The 17,543-nt window shown below is 54.8% G+C and overlaps 1 protein-coding gene across 2 annotated transcripts in view; it reads left to right on the top strand.

The window, feature by feature from the left end:
* Alpl (alkaline phosphatase, biomineralization associated) overlaps nucleotides 1-6,147 on the top strand; it is a 56,797-nt gene extending 50,650 nt beyond the window's left edge. For both annotated transcript variants that reach the window (XM_052717856.1, XM_052717858.1), the window contains exons 9-12: nucleotides 1,073-1,207; nucleotides 4,051-4,242; nucleotides 4,602-4,721; nucleotides 5,228-6,147. In XM_052717856.1, the coding sequence (XP_052573816.1) occupies nucleotides 1,073-1,207; nucleotides 4,051-4,242; nucleotides 4,602-4,721; nucleotides 5,228-5,493 (713 nt within the window). In that variant the 3' untranslated portion in view covers nucleotides 5,494-6,147. The remainder of the gene's footprint in view (nucleotides 1-1,072; nucleotides 1,208-4,050; nucleotides 4,243-4,601; nucleotides 4,722-5,227) is intronic.
* The last annotated feature ends 11,396 nt before the right edge of the window (nucleotides 6,148-17,543 follow it).

A 17,543-nucleotide genomic window follows, 5' to 3' on the forward strand; every position in this document is an offset into this window, starting at 1 on the left:
GAAAAGAGGTGTTAAGCTATTCAGGGAGATGAGCCCCAGTTGGCAAAAAAAAAACCAAGATCAGAGAGGGGGCGGTACATGGCACAGTCAGGGCAGAACCAGCCAGGCAGCCTCTGCCAGTCGTCAGGGTGACCCCTGTTCCCCAGAGAGTGGGCACTCCAGAGGCCTATTGGCACAGAGGCCAGCTTGCCAGCAGGAGGGCGACAGGGCCTGAGCTGCAGGAGGCTAGTGGCTCACACCACCTTGGAGATTAGCTCCTGCTCCCAAGATGCTCCGGGAGGCGTGGCACTGGGCTCCTGTCGCTGTTGTTCAGCCGTGGCGTGGTGACCGGGTGAGAGATGGCTCTCATATGGGCGTAGCCCAGGGCCAGTGAGCAGAGCAGACAATGACCCCTAAGTTTCTGCCGCTTCACCGCACAGGCCGCTGTGCCCTCAGACCTCACCTATAAATGTGCACACGCTCATGTTGCCCCTCTGAGCCCCGTCCAGAGTCCACTGCCTCAGAGATATGGTGCTGTGTCCTCTTGGGTTTGAGTCGCAGACCTGCCCTTTCACCTGCTGAAGACAGCAAGTTGTTGGGCCACTCAGAGCCTTTGTCTCCTCCTCCTCTGAGAGGTGGACCCTAGACACCGCCCCCCCCACCCTGTGCCCCTGGTCAGGTGAGCTGTAAACCCCGTGGCCCCCGTGAGGTGGACTGTGTGGATAATGAGAAGTCTTGCCGGGCGGTGGTGGCGAACGCCTTTAATCCCAGCACTTGGGAGGCAGAGGCAGGTGGATCTCTGTGAGTCCGAGGCCAGCCTGGGCTACAGAGTGAGTTCCAGGAAAGGCTCAAAGCTACACAGAGAAACCCTATCTCGAAAAACCCCCAAAAAAAAAAAAAAATCTTCTTGAGTCCCGTTCTGGATCCACAGAGTCTCCCAGGTAAGATTCCCTCCCCCCTACATTTGCCCCAAGTTGAGCGTAGGGTTTTTTTTTTTTTATCACTTTGTATCCTCTGTGACACCCCAGGTTCCTTGGGGTCATCCCTGCAGGTTCAGGACTCCTGGCACCCACATTCTTGCCTATGCCCACAGGTCTCTTTGAACCCGGGGACATGCAGTATGAGTTGAATAGAAACAACCTGACTGACCCTTCGCTCTCCGAGATGGTGGAGGTGGCCCTCAGGATCCTGACAAAGAATCCGAAAGGCTTCTTCCTGCTGGTGGAAGGTAGGGCCCGATGAAGACTAACCTTTCAGAAACATGACTTGGGTTAGGTGGTGGGATGGTACAGTTTTCAAAGAGAACTACCAGTTTAGGGGTGAAGAGAGAACTCCCTCCTAGGGAAGGATGTGGTAGGAGCTCCCAGCAAAGACTGGGAGTTCAGAGGATGGGAAAACTGCCTTTCCACCAGCCCAATCTGAGAGGGCTTCCTGGCAGAGGAGGCAGTCGTCTCCCTTTGAGCCGTCTTTCTCTGGACCTGGCTGTGGAGGGCCATCCAGCCTCTAAGCATCACCCATGCAAGAACAGTTCCACCTGCGCTGTGGCTGTCAGAGGCCAGGGAGATAGATGGTGGTGGGGTGCTTGACCTTATGCCACCACAGCCATGGGGCCTTCACTAAGCATGTGTGTAAAATAAGGCCAAAAATTGTCCCCTGTCCTAGAGCGGTGACTCGGCTCCATTGTGCTCAGAAGTGTAAAGCAAAGACTAAGTGTTGGGCCAGATGATTCAGTCAGTGAAGTGCCTGTCACTCAAGCACGGGGACCCGAGTTCAGATCACAAAACATCGGGAGAAGTTGGGCATGGTGATGAGCGCCTGGGCGGCACTGGACCGGTGGAGGTGGGTGGGTCCCCGAGGCTCAATGGCCAGCCAGCCTAGCTGAATTCATAACCTTCAGGTTCACTGAGAGACCTTGTCTTGAAAAAATGGAGGTGGAGGGGCTGGAGAGATGGCTCAGCAGTTAAGAGCAAATACTGCTCTTGCAGAAGACCCAAGTTCAGTTCCCAGCACCCACATCAGGCCGCTCACAACCACTTGTATCTCCAGCTTTAGGGGATCCGACACCCTCTCCTGGCCTTTGTAGGCACCCCCTACACACACACACACACACACACACACACACCACACACACACACACACACACAAAGAGAGAGAGAGGTGGATAGTTGGGGAAAAAAATCTTGAGGCTGGAGAGATGGTTCAGCAGTTAAGAGTGCTTGCTACTCTCCCAGCAAGTTTGGTTCCCACCACCCACATCAGGCAGCTCACAGCTAACTGCCTATAACTCCAGTTCTTGAGGAGCTGATGCCGTCTTCTGGTCTCCATGGACACTGCATACATGTGCATAACCGCGTGTGTGTGTGTGTGTGTGTGTGTGTGTGTGTGTGTGTGTGTGTGTGCACATGATTAAAGTTAAAAATAAAAGCTGGGTGTGGGGGCACACACCTTTAATCCTGGTACTCAGAAGGCAGAGGCAGGCAGATCCCTGAGTTTCAGGCCAGCCTGGTCTACATAGTAAGTTCAAGGCCAGTCTGGTTTATATAACAAGTTCCAGGACAACCGGGGCTACACAGTAAGACCCTGTGTAGCAAAAAACTAGTAAATAAATAAAGTACTTTAAAAATAAAGGAGAAAGTGATTGAGAAAGGACACGTAGCATCCATCTCCAGTGTCTACACCCCCCCCCCCAGAACTAACAAGCACATAAGCCCTGGGGGGTAGGCAGTGAGTTAGGCTTCAGTGTTTCCATTGCTGTCGTTGTAATTACACAGGAGCCAAAGCAACAGTGGGAAGTAACAAAGTTTCCAGAATCTTCCAGAATTTCAACAGCCCTTGCCCTCTGTGGTCCCTTGCATGGCCCTGCTGAGATATTCATGTACTCACGCCACGCAGACATGTGGGTATGTCTGCGCGCGTGCACACACACGCACGCACATGCACACACACACACACACACACACACACACACACACACACACACACATCTCCAATATACACATGCTTGCTCGGGCCCCTCCGTCTTTCAGAGACCAGTGGCCACCACCCCAGCTAGGCTACCTTCTTGCCAAGCCCTGGGGTTCCCACCAGTGCAGCGGGTCTGGCCCCTAAACAGGCCTCCGATCTGAGGAAGCGCCAGGAACCAGTGGTGGTGAACACGGGTCCCCCGGGAGTGGTCCTCTTTGTGAGCAAGGCCAGACCAGCCTGCCAGGCCAGCTGCTCCCAGAACCACAACAAAGAGAAGGCCAGCCTGCCTGCCCTGCCAACCAGCCAGGCCAGCAGTGAGGGGGAAGTCAGTGGGGAGGGAGCTCCGCCTGGAGCCCCAGCTCAGGACCCTCTGAACTGGAAGTGACCACTAGGTGGCGTCCCACGGGCAGACAAAGAAAAGCAGTTGCTAAGGACCTGCATATGTACTCCACGGGGCTAATATTATGGGATTCAACCTTCCATTGGCCTTTCTGGAAGGCCACCATGACACTTCCCAGACACCTGGGGGCTTGTGCCACCGTGAAGTCCATCCAGAAGTCCCCATGCTTTCTGCTTATGTGTTCATGGAGGAAACATAACTACAGGCTTTGGAATGAGTCAGACCTGAGCTCCTATCCAGTACCCCTATGGGAATGCCCCCCCCCAGGCTTCCTCGGTTGCTCTATCTACACACAGGGCTGAATCACCATGCCCAGGGGTGCTGTGAAATCTTTGTCATGCCCAGCACACAGTAGGAACTTAAGCACACAGTAAGGACTTGCGCATGCTCCCCTTCCCTTCCCTTGCTTTTGCTGAGCTGGGAGCCGAGGGATGGGGGAAAGATCCAAGCTCTGACCCTGCAGTTCTCCCTTGACTCGGTGAGTCTGCCTTCTCCACATGGGCCTGTGCACCACATTCTCCTCGCCCGCCCTCTGAAAGCCACTCGACTGTGTGCGATGCCCGAGGTGGACCTGGGGAGTCCCTGGTGAAGGTCATTGTCATTCCCTATCAAGGAGATGTTAAAATGATGGCAGTGTCCTTGGGCCTGTGGAGGCATGGCTCCCTCCCCTGTCACCTCATGGGAGGCCTTTGTCGTGATGTCCCTAGGAGGCAGGATTGACCATGGACACCACGAGGGCAAGGCTAAGCAGGCGTTGCATGAGGCAGTGGAGATGGACCAGGCCATTGGAAGGGCGGGTGCTATGACTTCCCAGAAAGACACCTTGACCGTGGTTACTGCAGATCATTCCCACGTTTTCACTTTCGGTGGATACACCCCCCGGGGCAACTCCATCTTTGGTGAGTGGGTCACTACCTGGGGGTGGGAAAGCCAGCAAGGTGGCTGGGATCCCGTGCGGACTGAGGAAGAAAGATGAGATACTGGTGACGGGCGGGGGAACACAAGCGAGCTGAAAACTGGGTGATGGGTGGGCGAGTAGACTGGCAGCACAGAGGATGGAAGAGAGGGGGCAGATGCATGGGGAGAGCAGAAGTGATTGGGGGGTGAAAGGCATTGGCATTTGGAAGGTGGCTTCATGGAGGTAGTTTGGGCTCCTGAAGGATCACAAGGAATACCAAGTCACAGACCCCGAAGGGCTTGGTTAGGGAGCTTCTGACCAGACTTCCAGTTGTGACCTTGGGCCCCCTTCCCTGTGCAGGTCTGGCTCCCATGTTGAGTGACACGGACAAGAAGCCCTTCACAGCCATCCTCTATGGCAATGGGCCTGGCTACAAGGTGGTGGATGGTGAACGAGAGAATGTCTCCATGGTGGATTATGGTGAGACCACCAAGGCCAGGGCTGGGAGGGGAAAGGGTATCCCTCCAGCATGGGCTGATGTGGTCCTGGAGAAGCCCAAATTTGAGTCAGAGCCTCAGTTTGGGTTCTCTCCAGTACTTTAGCAACTTGGACACATGATTTCACCTTTCTCGGCTTTAATTTCTCCCGTGAAAGGCTTTTGCCTTCTGGGGACTTTACCCCAGAAGACGAAATGGGTCTGATGAGCCTAGCCTAGTGCCTGGGCTGTGTAGGTACGGGATGTGTTTTACTGGATGGATACTCTGTAGGGGCCAGAGAGTGTGGTCTTCTGGGTCAGACAGGCTTGAGTTTGAACCTACTTGCCTCTGATGAATTACTCACCCCCACCCTCTCCTGCCGCCCCCACCCTGGGCCCTGGCTTCCTCTTCTGTGAAAAGGTCCTTCAAGCCAGTCTGGGGATGAAGGAAAAGGGGGTGCTTCTCTCACAGCATTGAGGCAGGCACTCAAAAGATATTTCTGGCCTACAGCTCACAACAACTACCAGGCCCAGTCTGCTGTCCCCCTGCGCCATGAGACCCACGGTGGGGAAGATGTGGCAGTCTTTGCCAAGGGCCCCATGGCACACCTGCTTCACGGCGTCCATGAGCAGAACTACATCCCCCACGTGATGGCATATGCTTCCTGCATTGGGGCCAACGTCGACCACTGTGCCTCGGCCCGCTCCACGAGCAGCCCCTCCCTGGGGCCCCTGCTGCTCCCACTGACATTGCTCCCCCTAAGCACTCTGTTCTGAGTGAGGGCCCAGGTCCCACAAGCCCACGATGGATAGCCAGCTCCCCTACCTATGTGGCCCACCGCCTGGCAGCCCACACGCAAGGGAGAGGCCCAGGCAGCCTCCAGCAGGAACAGAAGTTTGCTGCCTGTCTTCCGTCCGGAATCCTTCATGGGCTGGAAGATTCCAGGCTCTGTCTGTACTTCCTCCTCACTAGCCTTTGGCCAGCAGGGCAGGTCTCTCTTGGGCAGGCAGGGCGCAGACTGCACAAATTCCCAAAGCACCTTATTTTTCTACCAAATATATTCTCCAGACCCTGCAACCTCCATGGAACATTCCAGATCTGACCTTCCCTCCCCTCATTCCTTCCTTCTGGAACACTGGGCCCCATAGTCATGGCCAGTCCCCAAGCCCAGCCCTTCCTGGAGGGGAGACCAGGTCTGCTCAGGATGAGACTCCCAGGAAGCCACCTCCGGGGTTGGCTGTCTCCCCAGGGTGGCCGCCGGACAGGACGCACACTCCCCACCCAGCTCCAGAGACACACACCAGCCCTTCACTGAAGCGGTTCTCCTGTTTGGAACAGCAAAAAAAGAAAAAAAAAATTAATTTCTCTTTTTGGTGTTGGTTTAAAGGGAACACAAGACATTTAAATAAAAACGACCCAAATATTTCTGAGACCAGAGCTGAGTCTTTGTGGTCAGTGGGAAAGAGACCAAAATAGGCCCATCACTCAGGAAAGAACTGGACTTGGGTTCCAGGGTAAGCGCGTGGGGAGCAGGGAAGTCAGGGCTCCTGCCAGCCAAGGGGCTTCACGACTCACCAGCTTCGACGATGGCGTGAATCTCTGACTTTGTGTCTCAGTGCCCTGCTGTATGGCAATGGGAGACAGCCCCTTGTGGGTCACTGTGAGTTGAAAAAGAAGAGTCTTTTGTCTCTAAACCCACAGCAGGGAAGGCTTCAGTGACCTGGGGCACCTTCACAGCATGATACTCACAAAATACATTGCATAAGCCTGGTGCCCTGTAGCATGCCGCCTTCAGCAAACCCTGAGCGCGTGCCAGGCACGGTACGATAATTGCATGGCGGTGGCCAGTGAGAAGGCTTAGTCCGCTAAGCCACTTGCCGCACAAGCATGACAACTCAAGTGTGATCCCCAGAACCCAGGGAAGGTAGGAGGAGAAAGCTGGCCCCGCAAAGTTGTCCTCCGACATCCCACACATGTGCTGTGCGGCACACGCTCACACACGCAGTCCTTGAGGATCGTGGTGAATGGGGTGGACACGCGTTCTCCCTTGCACAGCCTCTAGCACCCTAGCAACTGATCTTCCCATGCCCACTTCTCATGGGAATGCTCCAGACATTGGGGTACACAGAGTCCCCCAAGGTTGCTCCTCTTGCCTCAAGTCGCTTTGCTCATGAGAGTGAACACTGGCCCCAGCCTGTAGCCAGAAACCCGGGCCTGGTGGTGTGTATAGTCATTCAGCTTCCTCTTTGAGGAAACTCTTCCCATCACCCACGTTTATGAATGAGGACACCCACAGCGTGGGAGGCCATATGATTGTCAAGGTCCCCCACGTTGTGGACAGGGATTTGAATCCAGATTTGCTCGATGCCAACGTTCCTGCACTTAATGACATCTTTTATTTGTTTATAATACATTTCCAAATTCCTGCCCACCCAGTCCCAGCCAATGCCAATGACTCACAATCCACACCAGTTAAACAGGAACCAAGACTGAATATCTGGAGTGGATATCCTTCAGGTCTGAAAGGACACTGAGCAAATTTTTCTCTGAGCTCCCTAGCAGTCAAAGCCAAAAGAGAAAGCACAGCCAAGCTGATGCTGGGATGAGAGATTAAATTGTGTGCAGTCTCTCCGGGCCAGAGACCCCTGCCTCATCTTGAACTGTGTATCACAGTGAGTTGAGGTGTTAGCCCAGTACCTTCGAAGTCTTTGCTGAGCCCCTGCACTATCATTTAAGTGGTTCCTTATATTCGTATGGAAGCAGTCCATTTTGACACATTTCCCAGTACTACCTGCAGTCCATCAGTGTTAACATCTAAGAGCGCGATGGCCACAGGGACTGGAGACAGGGCGTGTGAACTGTGGCTTTGCGTCTCAGGCTGAATTGGGCATGAGTTATTAAACTGAAGAAGTGGAGACAGAAAAAGAACAAGGGGTTGTGTGACTTGGCAGCAAGGTGCAAGAAGCACACTTCAGAGTCGCGCCCAGGGTGTGGAGGAGATGGGATGTTTATTCTCTAGCTCCCCTCACTGGCTAAGGGCTGGACCAGAGAAAGATCACATTGAGTTCCCAGCTTGCTTCTTGAAGGGCTGGAACCCCAGACCAGTTATAGGAGTCAGGATCTTAGAGAGCACAGACGCATCTGCTGAGCCTTGGCATGGGTGAAAGGGGGTAAGCATGGCTGAATCAGAACCATGGGGGCCTGTGGACTGGGGCAAGGCCTTGCAGCCCCCAACACCCCTGCCTAGCATGCTGTGGGCACCGAAGACCCCACTGGGAACATGCAGTTCTTCTTCTGTGAGAAGTTGTCAAAGTTGTCCGGGTGCTCACGCCCCAGAGGGCTGGGTCCTTCACACACATTATAGGACCACTGACTGTCACCCTGGCTGTTGATTGTGTGGATTATGCATCCCAATCTGAGCCAGGGGTCTAGGCATGGGCCCAGCTCTGTCCCCAGCAACCACAGCCATCACAATTGGCATCCAGTGGCTCACAAGTCCCTTTGTCCTCAGGTTTCTCAGGCAAGAAGGGCAAAGATGGGCAGGCAGGTTCTCTTCATAACACAGTGTGAATCTATTTCCATATCAACGGATGAGTACCCTGGCTAAGAGGTTTAGACCCAGACCCTTCCCACCAGAAGCCACTACCTCTACCTGCAGCACCAGTGTCCTTTCTATCTGGCCAGTACCTCGGTAGAAGAGCTAGCACCCTGCTTTGGGACCTGAGCATTCTTAGCTTCCACTTGGAGTACATTGGTAGGAACTGGTCACGTGTCCACCCAAGTGCAAAGGATGCTGGGAAATGTAGTTTGGGTTGGGCAGCTGCCCTTTACCTGTGCAGAAGAGGCGTCATGGGCAGCAGGGCTTCAGGTGCCGGTCTGAGAAGCCTGCAGGTTGCCGATAAAGACCCTGAGGAGACACAGAAGGTCTAGGACCTGGAAAACGAGCACCATTGCTGTAACATCCTCTCAGCAGCCAGTTTTGAGGAAATTTCTATGATGCTGGAGGTTGGGCAGCCACACTAAGACTGCTACACCAGATCAGGCAGGGAAGTCTGGGGCTGTGGGAAAAAGGTGGGAAAAGGCCCAGACACTGCCCTCAGCAATCTGGCTCCTGGTTATTGCAGAGGCGTTTAGGCCTGTCCCTGAGTGGTGTCATCCCTCCAAATGCCCTGAAATCAAGAGCTGGAGGCAGCAAGAGACCTACTGTGTGACACACACCATACTTAGTGCCCCAGACATGGAAGTGAGTTGCCACCTAGAGGAAAGACAAGCTTGGCACATCTGTCCCACCATCATCCTGTCTGGTTGACAGTATCACCCTCACTTACAGATGGGAAAGCTGAGGTTCAAAGGGCATGATAGCCCGCTCCAGGCCCAATCAGCGGTAGATGGAAGGTTCCACCCCCTCCTGTATTTCTAAGGTGTTAATCTATCCAAGGACAAGTGCTCCAGCCCCACAAGCCACAGGACTGTGGGTTCCCTGGGGAGAATTGGAGGAGAGGCCCAGACAGCTAAGTTTGTCATTACCCCCTGGGCTGAACTAAAGACCTCCCACTGAGGTGCTCCCCGGGACACGGGGGGGGGGGGGGGGGCAGTGATTAAACGCTTAGGGGAGGATTCGGGTTCCCAGTCCCGACGTGGCTTCGTCTGCCTCCTTCATGGCACTAGTGACCCCCAGGTGGAGTGGCCATGAAAGCAGACAGCAGAGAAAGGACAGAACAGACTAGGGATGCTGGCTGGACCACCTCCATTCTGCCTGTGGGAACACAGACACAGGCTCCTCACACAGTAGGCTATCCGCACAGTAGGCACAGAAATGCTCTCACAAGCAGTCCCGACTCCAGCAATTTCCATGACATTCACTGGGTCTCAGGCACTGTCCCTAAGTGCTCCTTGACATGCATGGGCTCATTTATTTTTTACTACCCACCCTTGGAGGGCTAGGGCTATTATCCCATTTTACAGATGAATCAACAAGATCAGTAAGAAAGGTGGTAAGCTCCAGGAAAGCTTAGCATCAGTGAGCAGTGGAGCCAGGGATCCAAACCTACCAGCTCAGAGCATAGGCTTCTTAAAAATTTTTTTTATCTGATTTATTATTATTGCACATGTTCATGATACATGTCTGCGAACATGAATATAGGTGTGTGTGTGTCACAGTGCATGCGTGGAGGTCAAAAGACTTTCAGGAGTTGAGTCTCTTCCACCAAGGGTTCCAGGTAGCGATCTCAGGTCAGAGGGCAGATGGAACTCCAGGGCTGGCGCCACTTTACAGATAAGAAATGAATTCTGAGTGCTGCCATGTAGCTGGTAATCAGGGAAGACCTGTCTGAGAAAGTGACACTAACAGGGACCCAGTTCGGAAGATGGTGGCATCTGTAGACAGCTGAAGGACAGATCGCTGGAAGCAGGGACAAAGCCAGGCAAGAAGGAACTGATGTGTCCTCTGAGGGGTAAAGAGAGGATGCCAGAGGAAGGCCTGTGGGGGTAGGTGGGTGAGAGCAAGCCCGAGACTATGGTTATGTGGCAGCCTGTGTGTTCTGGTAGCAGAGGGGAAGCCACCTTGGGGCTCAAAGAGTGGAGGGCCGTGGCTTGCACCTTAGCTTTGCAAAGGTAGCCTTAGCTGCTGTCAGAGGAGCCTGGACAGCAGTGGAGGCTGCTATGTGGCCTGTGGGCCTTTGTCCTCAGGGCTGGAGGTGGTGGTGGCGTGGAGTGGTGGCTGGTGGCTGGATCACAGACATGTTGGGGAGCTGAAGCCAGAAGTGCTGTCTGGCAGATGGCATGTGGAGAGGAGAAGAAACAGCAGAATCAGGGGCTCCCCCTTCTAAGTTTTTGGCCCAGGGCCTGAGTGGATGAAGGTGTCATTTACAGAGGACCAGATTTGGAGAGAATAAGTAGAGTTGGGTTTGGATCACAGTTAGATGGTGGCACACACTGGACTTTGGGGTGGAGAAGCTGAGTGAGCAGTCAGGGGAGCCTGAGGCACAAGGAGAGCCCCAGTTGCCCACAGACAGGGTCACAGGGATATGCAGAATTCTAGGCACACAGAGGAAGTAATTTGCCCAAGGTTACAGAGAGCTGATGGCCAGGGTGTTCCTTCTACCCCGGGGCCACCCATCTCTGGGAGGGTGAGGAGAGACGTAGATGAAGAAATGGGGTGCGCTTGTTACCAGACTCAAGTAGGGCAAGGAGAAGCCCCTGAGAATGAACTCCGACAGACAGATCCCTCCAGCCTGGGCCACTGCCCAACTTGAAGAGCCTTTTCTGAGCTGTTCCCTAACTGTGGTATGGATGGAAAAGCCCAGGTCTTAAAGAGGTGGGACTGGAGTCAGGTTGTCACAGGCCATCAGTTCTATGGTGGGCTTCTGCCTGGGCCAACTCAGGAGCTGGGTGGAAACCACCCAATTGTGATGTTCCTGGTATCTTCCTGGACTTAGGATCTGGGCCTTGAAGTCTTCTCAGAGGATCCCCAAGCACCACTTGCCTAATGCCTGCCTCTGCCCCATGTCCAGCCCACCCCCAGACCTCGGGACCCCTCCAGGTCCCCTTCAGCTTGGCTCTGGTCATGGCTCCTTCCCTGAGGCCAGGACTGAGGCCTCCCTGGCTGCTGCCCAGACCACCCAGCGCCAGGCCCTGGCGGAGCCCGTCAGGGCCTGGCCAGTCGTGGTCTGGCTCCGCCTGAGGGGCTGTGGCCTGGGAACCACTGGCTGTCTCCTTGGGGAAGCGGCTGGGTCTCCAGAACAAACACAGAACCGCAGGCTCCTCTCCTGCCCACCGAAGAGGGAACTGCTTCTGGCTCCTAGCCCCACCCCACTCTCCAGGCCTGGCTCCCACGTCTGTGGGGGATGGGCTGGGGAACAGAGTGGTGAACACAACCCTGAACTGGGGGGAGGGGGTGCAGGAGGCCTACTGACAAGCAGAGGGCAGATGGGTCTTTGTGACCAGGGGAAGGGGCAGATGGCTGAGACAACTGTGAATGAGGAAGGCTGGATGGGAATGCAGGTGACCCGGGATGCCCTGGGAGACCCCAGGAAGGAGGCTTGGACGACTCGGGTGGAGCACTTCTAAGCCTCAAGCCAAGAACAAAGCTTTGGGATCAGACAAGGCTGGTTTCAAATCCAGACTCGGGCACATCCAAGCTAAAGTTCCCGTAGCCCCTGTGTCACAGAGTAAAGGACAGATGACATAGTCCCCTGGACAGAGCATGGCACAGAGTGGACCCTCCAGGGATATCGGCCACAGCCCCACCATGGCTCCTGGGGGGTCCTGGGCTGGGTGTGGGGGAGCAGGTCAGGACAACCTCACTGATTCACACCAGCTGGGGGATGGGTTCCATCTGACTCCACTAGAAGCCGCAATTAGAGCCCAATTTAAAGAAATGCTGGGCTGGTTCTTCCCTGGACAGATATGATTATAGGCTCAGAGCTAAAGTGTTACTAACAGGATGACACAGAGGTCCCGGCCAGGCCACAGGGGTATCAGCCCAGCCCCCTTCCTATACTCTGGGGAAACAGAGGCCTCCGGTGTAGGACGAGACAAGCTCCAGGCACCCCCCACCCCCCACAGGGGAAAAGGGTGATGCCCTTTACCCCCTCTGACTCCTACTTTCTCTGAAGGATTTACTCCAGCATTTGGATGATGGGGAGGGGCAACTGCAGCCCCCAAGGAAGTGGGTATCTCAAAGTCAGTGACGGCCATAAAACCAGTTGGCTTCCCCATGCCCACCTCTCAGGGACCTAGACCTGATCATCAAAACGAACAGTAGTAGCAGTTCCCTTCTGAAATGCCCGCCGGATGACCACTGGACACCTGCAAGCTTCATCATCCTCACAGACCTTGGGAGAGAGCTGCTAGTGCGGGCCCCATTCTAGGGAAGGGAACACTGAGGTTCTGAGCCTCCAGTGACTTGTCCACAGTCAGGCTTGGAGCCAGGAGCAGAATGAGGCATGGCACAGCATAGGTGTCCCTCACAGAGTTGGACAAATTGCTCTGAGACCCTTCAGCAGAAGACCTGGGCAGGGGACTCAAGGGGTGAGTCATCTGAGTGAATAGAAATGGCGAGCAAGCCAGCAAGGGTGGAAGTGTGGTGGAGGACAGATTGAGTGGGTGGATGGATGAGCTGTTGAAAAGATCAGCTGATAAGCAGGAGATGGGTGCATGGGTCAATGGTTGGGTAGAGGGACAGAGGGATGGGCAGATGAGTAAATGGATGGGTGAATGTGTGGGTAGATGTATGGGTGGATGAGTGGATGAGTGGGTAGGTGGGTGGGTGGATGGATAGATATATAAATGAATAGATAGGCAGGTAGGTATATATAAATGAATGGATGGATGTGTGGGTAGATAGATGGGTTGGTGGGTAAATAAATAGATGGATAGATGTAGATGAGTGGGTGAGTGGTTAGGTGGATGAATGGTGGGTAGAGGGCTAGATATGCAGATAGATAGGTGTATCGGTGGACAGACAGGTGGATGCATGGATGGATGATGGATAAGTCGATGGGTGAATGTATGGGTAGGTGAAAGGCTAGATGTGTATATAGATAGGTGTGTAGGTGGATAGACACATGGATGGATGGATGAATGATGGATAAGTAGATGGGTGAATGTATAGGTAGGTGGAAGGCTGGATGTGTAGATAGATAGGTGTGTAAGTGGATAGACACATGGATGGATGGATAGATAGGTGGGTGGGTGGGTGGGTGAATGGATAAGTGGGTGGAGGGATGGATTGTAGGTAGATAGGTGAGTATGTTGATAGATAGGTAGGTGAGTGGGTGGGTGGGTGGATATATGGGGAGATGTGTGGGTAGAGGAATGGATAGTTGATGGATAGATAGGTGGGTGGATGTTTGTAGATGAATAGATGGGTGAATGGATAAGTGAGTGGCTAGGTGGGTGGATAAGCTATTTAATGGGCCCTGTCTTGAGAGGGATAAGAGGCACACAGACCTTCCCCCAGTTGCTCCCTCCCTGAGATGAATGGACTATGGAATCATGGTTGAAACCTCATCCCCCAGGGTCAAGGATTTCCAACGCACTGGGTCTTAGGTGTCCCATGGCTCAGATGCCCCCTAGAGAGCACAGCATAGTACCTCAGGTCTGGTCCTCCACTTCAGAAGGCAGAGTTCCCTGCTTCAGGCCTGTCTCCTGCACCATTGACAGCAGCTGAGCCCCAATACTGGTCTGGGACAGAGTGGGCTGGGGAAAGAGGAGCCCTCAACCCTTTCCTCTTTCCATACTGAAGCTGCCTTTGGAGAGCCTGGGGCTGGAGCCAGTGCACCAGGCATTGGCTCCCAGAAACTTAGGAGCAGGGTGCTAGAGCCCCCTTCTGGCCATGTGCCCCACACCCTACAGGGATGGGTTGTGAGTAGTCTTATTCACTCAACACTTAGAGAGGTCGCACTGTGTGCCTGCTCCTGGGGCTCAGCAGCGTACATACAACCCTCTCTTCTGCTGCCACGTGACTGTGCTTAGATGGCGTGTGCCCTTCACCATGTCTCCCAAAGACTCTCCCCATTTGAAAACGGAGCCCTGCCCCCTGCCAGGCAGGACCTGTGCCTCTACCCTCAAACCAGTCTGTAGAACTGGCTGTCCCTGAGAGGCGACCCCTCACTCCTAGGGCCACCAGGACGAGACTGCCAGATAAAACACAGGGCGCCTAGTTCACTGTGAATGTCAGGTAAACAGGAATAATTTTTTTCTTTTTTGCTATAAGTATGTCCCAAATATTGTATGAGGTATACTTAAGCTAAAAATGAGTCTGTGTTTACCTGACATTCAAATTTAACTGGGTACCGCATGTTTCTGTTTGCTGCCTGCCAACCCTTGCCCTGAAGCTCATTCCCCCAGCTGGCACCTGGCCTGGCCAGATGGTCCAGGTCGTGCCTGGACTTGGCCCCTGCATGCCGGACCTAGCTCTTGTCAGCTCTAGGACTCCTGCCCTCGATTCCAGGTGGACACCCACCTCCACCAGCCTGCACAGAGCAGGCTATGGACTGTCCGGTATGCTGTATCCGGTCTCCTGGGAGATAGGCCTGGAGAGGGGTGGAGTCCCAGCTGCAGAGGCTAGACTAGAGGGTCAGAGACAGAGGGGACACCGTGACAGAGGCGCATGAGACCCAGAAGCAGAAGACAGGGGTGGGGACAGTCCAGAAACCAAGACAAAAAGCTAAAGATGCTAAGCGGCCGTGGGGGAGGGTCTGCACTGTGGCAGAGCGGAGCCTGGGCCTCTGAAGCCCAAGCATTAGGCCTGGCTCACAGGCCTTAGGAAGCGTCGTGGGGTGTTCAGTAGGAGCCCCTCCCAGGGGCACACACAGGAACATTCACAGCTTCCCAGAAGGGCCCATGGGGCAGCCAGAGTGGCTTTTAAAATTAGCCTCACTAACCAGATCTGGTTATTTCAGGAGGCCTCATCCCAGGCTGTCGCCTCAATAGGGCAGGCTCAGGGAAGGAGAAAGGGGGGGGACCTCTATATTCCAGGGTCCCTGGCTGAGTACCCCCTGCAGCCTGAGAAGCAGGGAACAGCCTGGTCCTGGTCCCCTGGTACTAAACCAGCTTGGCCTGCAGCCGCCTCTTCGGCAACATTGTTCTGGAGTTGCTGTCGGGGGTGGGTGGTATGTGAAGACCCTCATTTTGGGCATGGATTCTGCATCAGGCTTCATGCATGGTTCCTTAGAAGTATGACAGTGTCCCTGACCTAAGTCGGTTTGTCCTGTGTCAAGGTGACACTTGCCCTCAGGGAGCTGGGGATGCCAGGGGTGTGAGGTACGCCCCTGTCTCCTGGGGAAGTGCTGCTGTTTCCAGCACCAGGGTTATTTCTAACAGAGCCTGCTGCTTCCCGGAGCTGGTGCCCCCCGCCCTAACCCTAATTCCAGCCTCGGGTTGGTGTCCTGGCTTGCCCTCCCCACCTCAGAACCCAGGGCAGCACAGAACTGGCGTGGGGACAAGAGAAACAGTACTGTCCACTTTGATCCCAGAGGCCCGATGCATCCTCGGCCTCCCTGAGCCCCACCTTGGAGCTTGAGAGTAACGGCTTGGGCCATGCACTGAGGCCTGGAGCCTTCTTCCTGCGGCCAGGCTGGTGCAAACAGGCAGAGGGGCGGGAGGAGCTGGCCAGGGCTTACTCTCCTGGCTGTTCACCTGTTTTTATTCCAGGGCCCTGCTGCTCCAGCTCAGCTCTGGGATAGATCAGAGAAGTAGATACACAGTTGAGCAAAGCCCCATGAAGGGATGCTCAGCTCAAAAGCCTGCGGTGCTGAGCTTAGAAGCATTCCCAAAGGCTCTCAACTACACTCCTGTGTGGAGCCAGCCCCTGGGACACCTCTGGACACAGAGTGGTTTGCACCGTCTGAAGGCTTAGCAATAAGGATGTCCACGGTTACCTTTGTTCAGAGGCTCCATCAACTCTGCCTCCAGCCCGCCCCCACAACTGTCTGAGCCCTGTGGCTCCAGCTGTACCGAGACCATCGTGGTGAGGCCTCATTCACCGAGTCTCATACCAGGGACCACAGAAGAGGGAGTGGAGGGCCAGAGAGTCAAGATTACCAGGAGAGTGAACTCAGAGTCCGTGCCCAGGAAGCTCTATGCTGGATGTCATGGCTGTAGACCTTAGGCTGGGGCAGAATGCACTGTAGAGCTGAGCTGGTGGGAGATGGGGTGACCTAGGAGGGGGAACCACTGAGCCAGGGCAACTTGGAGCCAAACCCTGATGGTCAAGGCTGGAATCTGGGTATGAGTCATGGTCCCTGGGTGGCCTGAGGCAGCTGAGGGTCATGGAAGGGCCCTGTCAGGAAAGGCATGGTACATCTCAGAGAGCCTCATAGTGTCTCAGGATACCTCAGCATCCTCCTGGGAAGGTGGGAGTGAGATATGGGTACCAAGCATCTAGAGAAGCTAAGCATGGCTGCTCCCTCTGAGCTCAATTAGATAGCTACCACCCTCAAGTCCCGTGTCCCACTCATGAATCTCCTGTGGCTCTGTCCCTGAAGAAACCCATCCTCCATGGCTCCTCCAGCCAGCCAGGCCCACTCAGACTCCATCAGCAGCCACCACAGCTCTAGGTGTCTCTCCGCTATCTGCATGATGGCCCTGGGCTTGGCATTCAAGACCATGTGATCTCTGGCCTTCACCCTAGCCTATCTCATCCCCTCTAGGACGGTCCTGACTTTGGACCCCTCCCAATGTGAGGTGCTCTCTACCCTCTCTACTCGGAGGTCCCTCTCCCAGAGACCTCTTCCTCCTCTGCCCTTCTGCTCACCCCAGCACACTTCATCCTTTAGCCTGTGGCGCTACACTGTGAGCGCCTGAGGCGACTTTGACCTCTCCTCTGTCCCCGCTGGCGATCCTTTGGTGCCCCCTGGTGGCCACACAGAGGAAACTCTTGGGATTTGCGGGACATGAGCAAGGAAAGGAGATAATTGTTAGTTGAGCACCTACTGTGTGCTGGCCACTGTCTGGTAACTGTGTACACCAGCTCACTAGATACTCACAGATCTAGCCCCTAGGAGGTCACAGGCTCGCCCTCCTCCTTTAAGAGGAGACCGACTTCCTTACCACCAAGCTAAGGAGAGACAGTACCAGGGCTGACTCCAGAGCCACACTTTTCCTCCATGGGGAAGGGCACAAGGTGGGGGGAAGAGTGGGGCCATGGAGAGGAGGCCTCAGCTAGTGTTCACAGACCCTGCGGCCTCCTGGCCTTGGAGGTGCCCCCAGACTCAGCAGCACTGGAGGGGACCAGCTCCTTCCCTCCACCTTGGGTCCTCTGGGCATTTATCTGGAGTGTGTCTAGTCAGGGTTTACACAAAGCCAGGCTCAACTCTCAGGA

This window comes from Peromyscus californicus, unplaced genomic scaffold (genome assembly GCF_007827085.1).
Source record: "Peromyscus californicus insignis strain IS unplaced genomic scaffold, ASM782708v3 Scaffold_5__1_contigs__length_169319896, whole genome shotgun sequence".
NCBI lineage: Eukaryota > Metazoa > Chordata > Mammalia > Rodentia > Cricetidae > Peromyscus > Peromyscus californicus.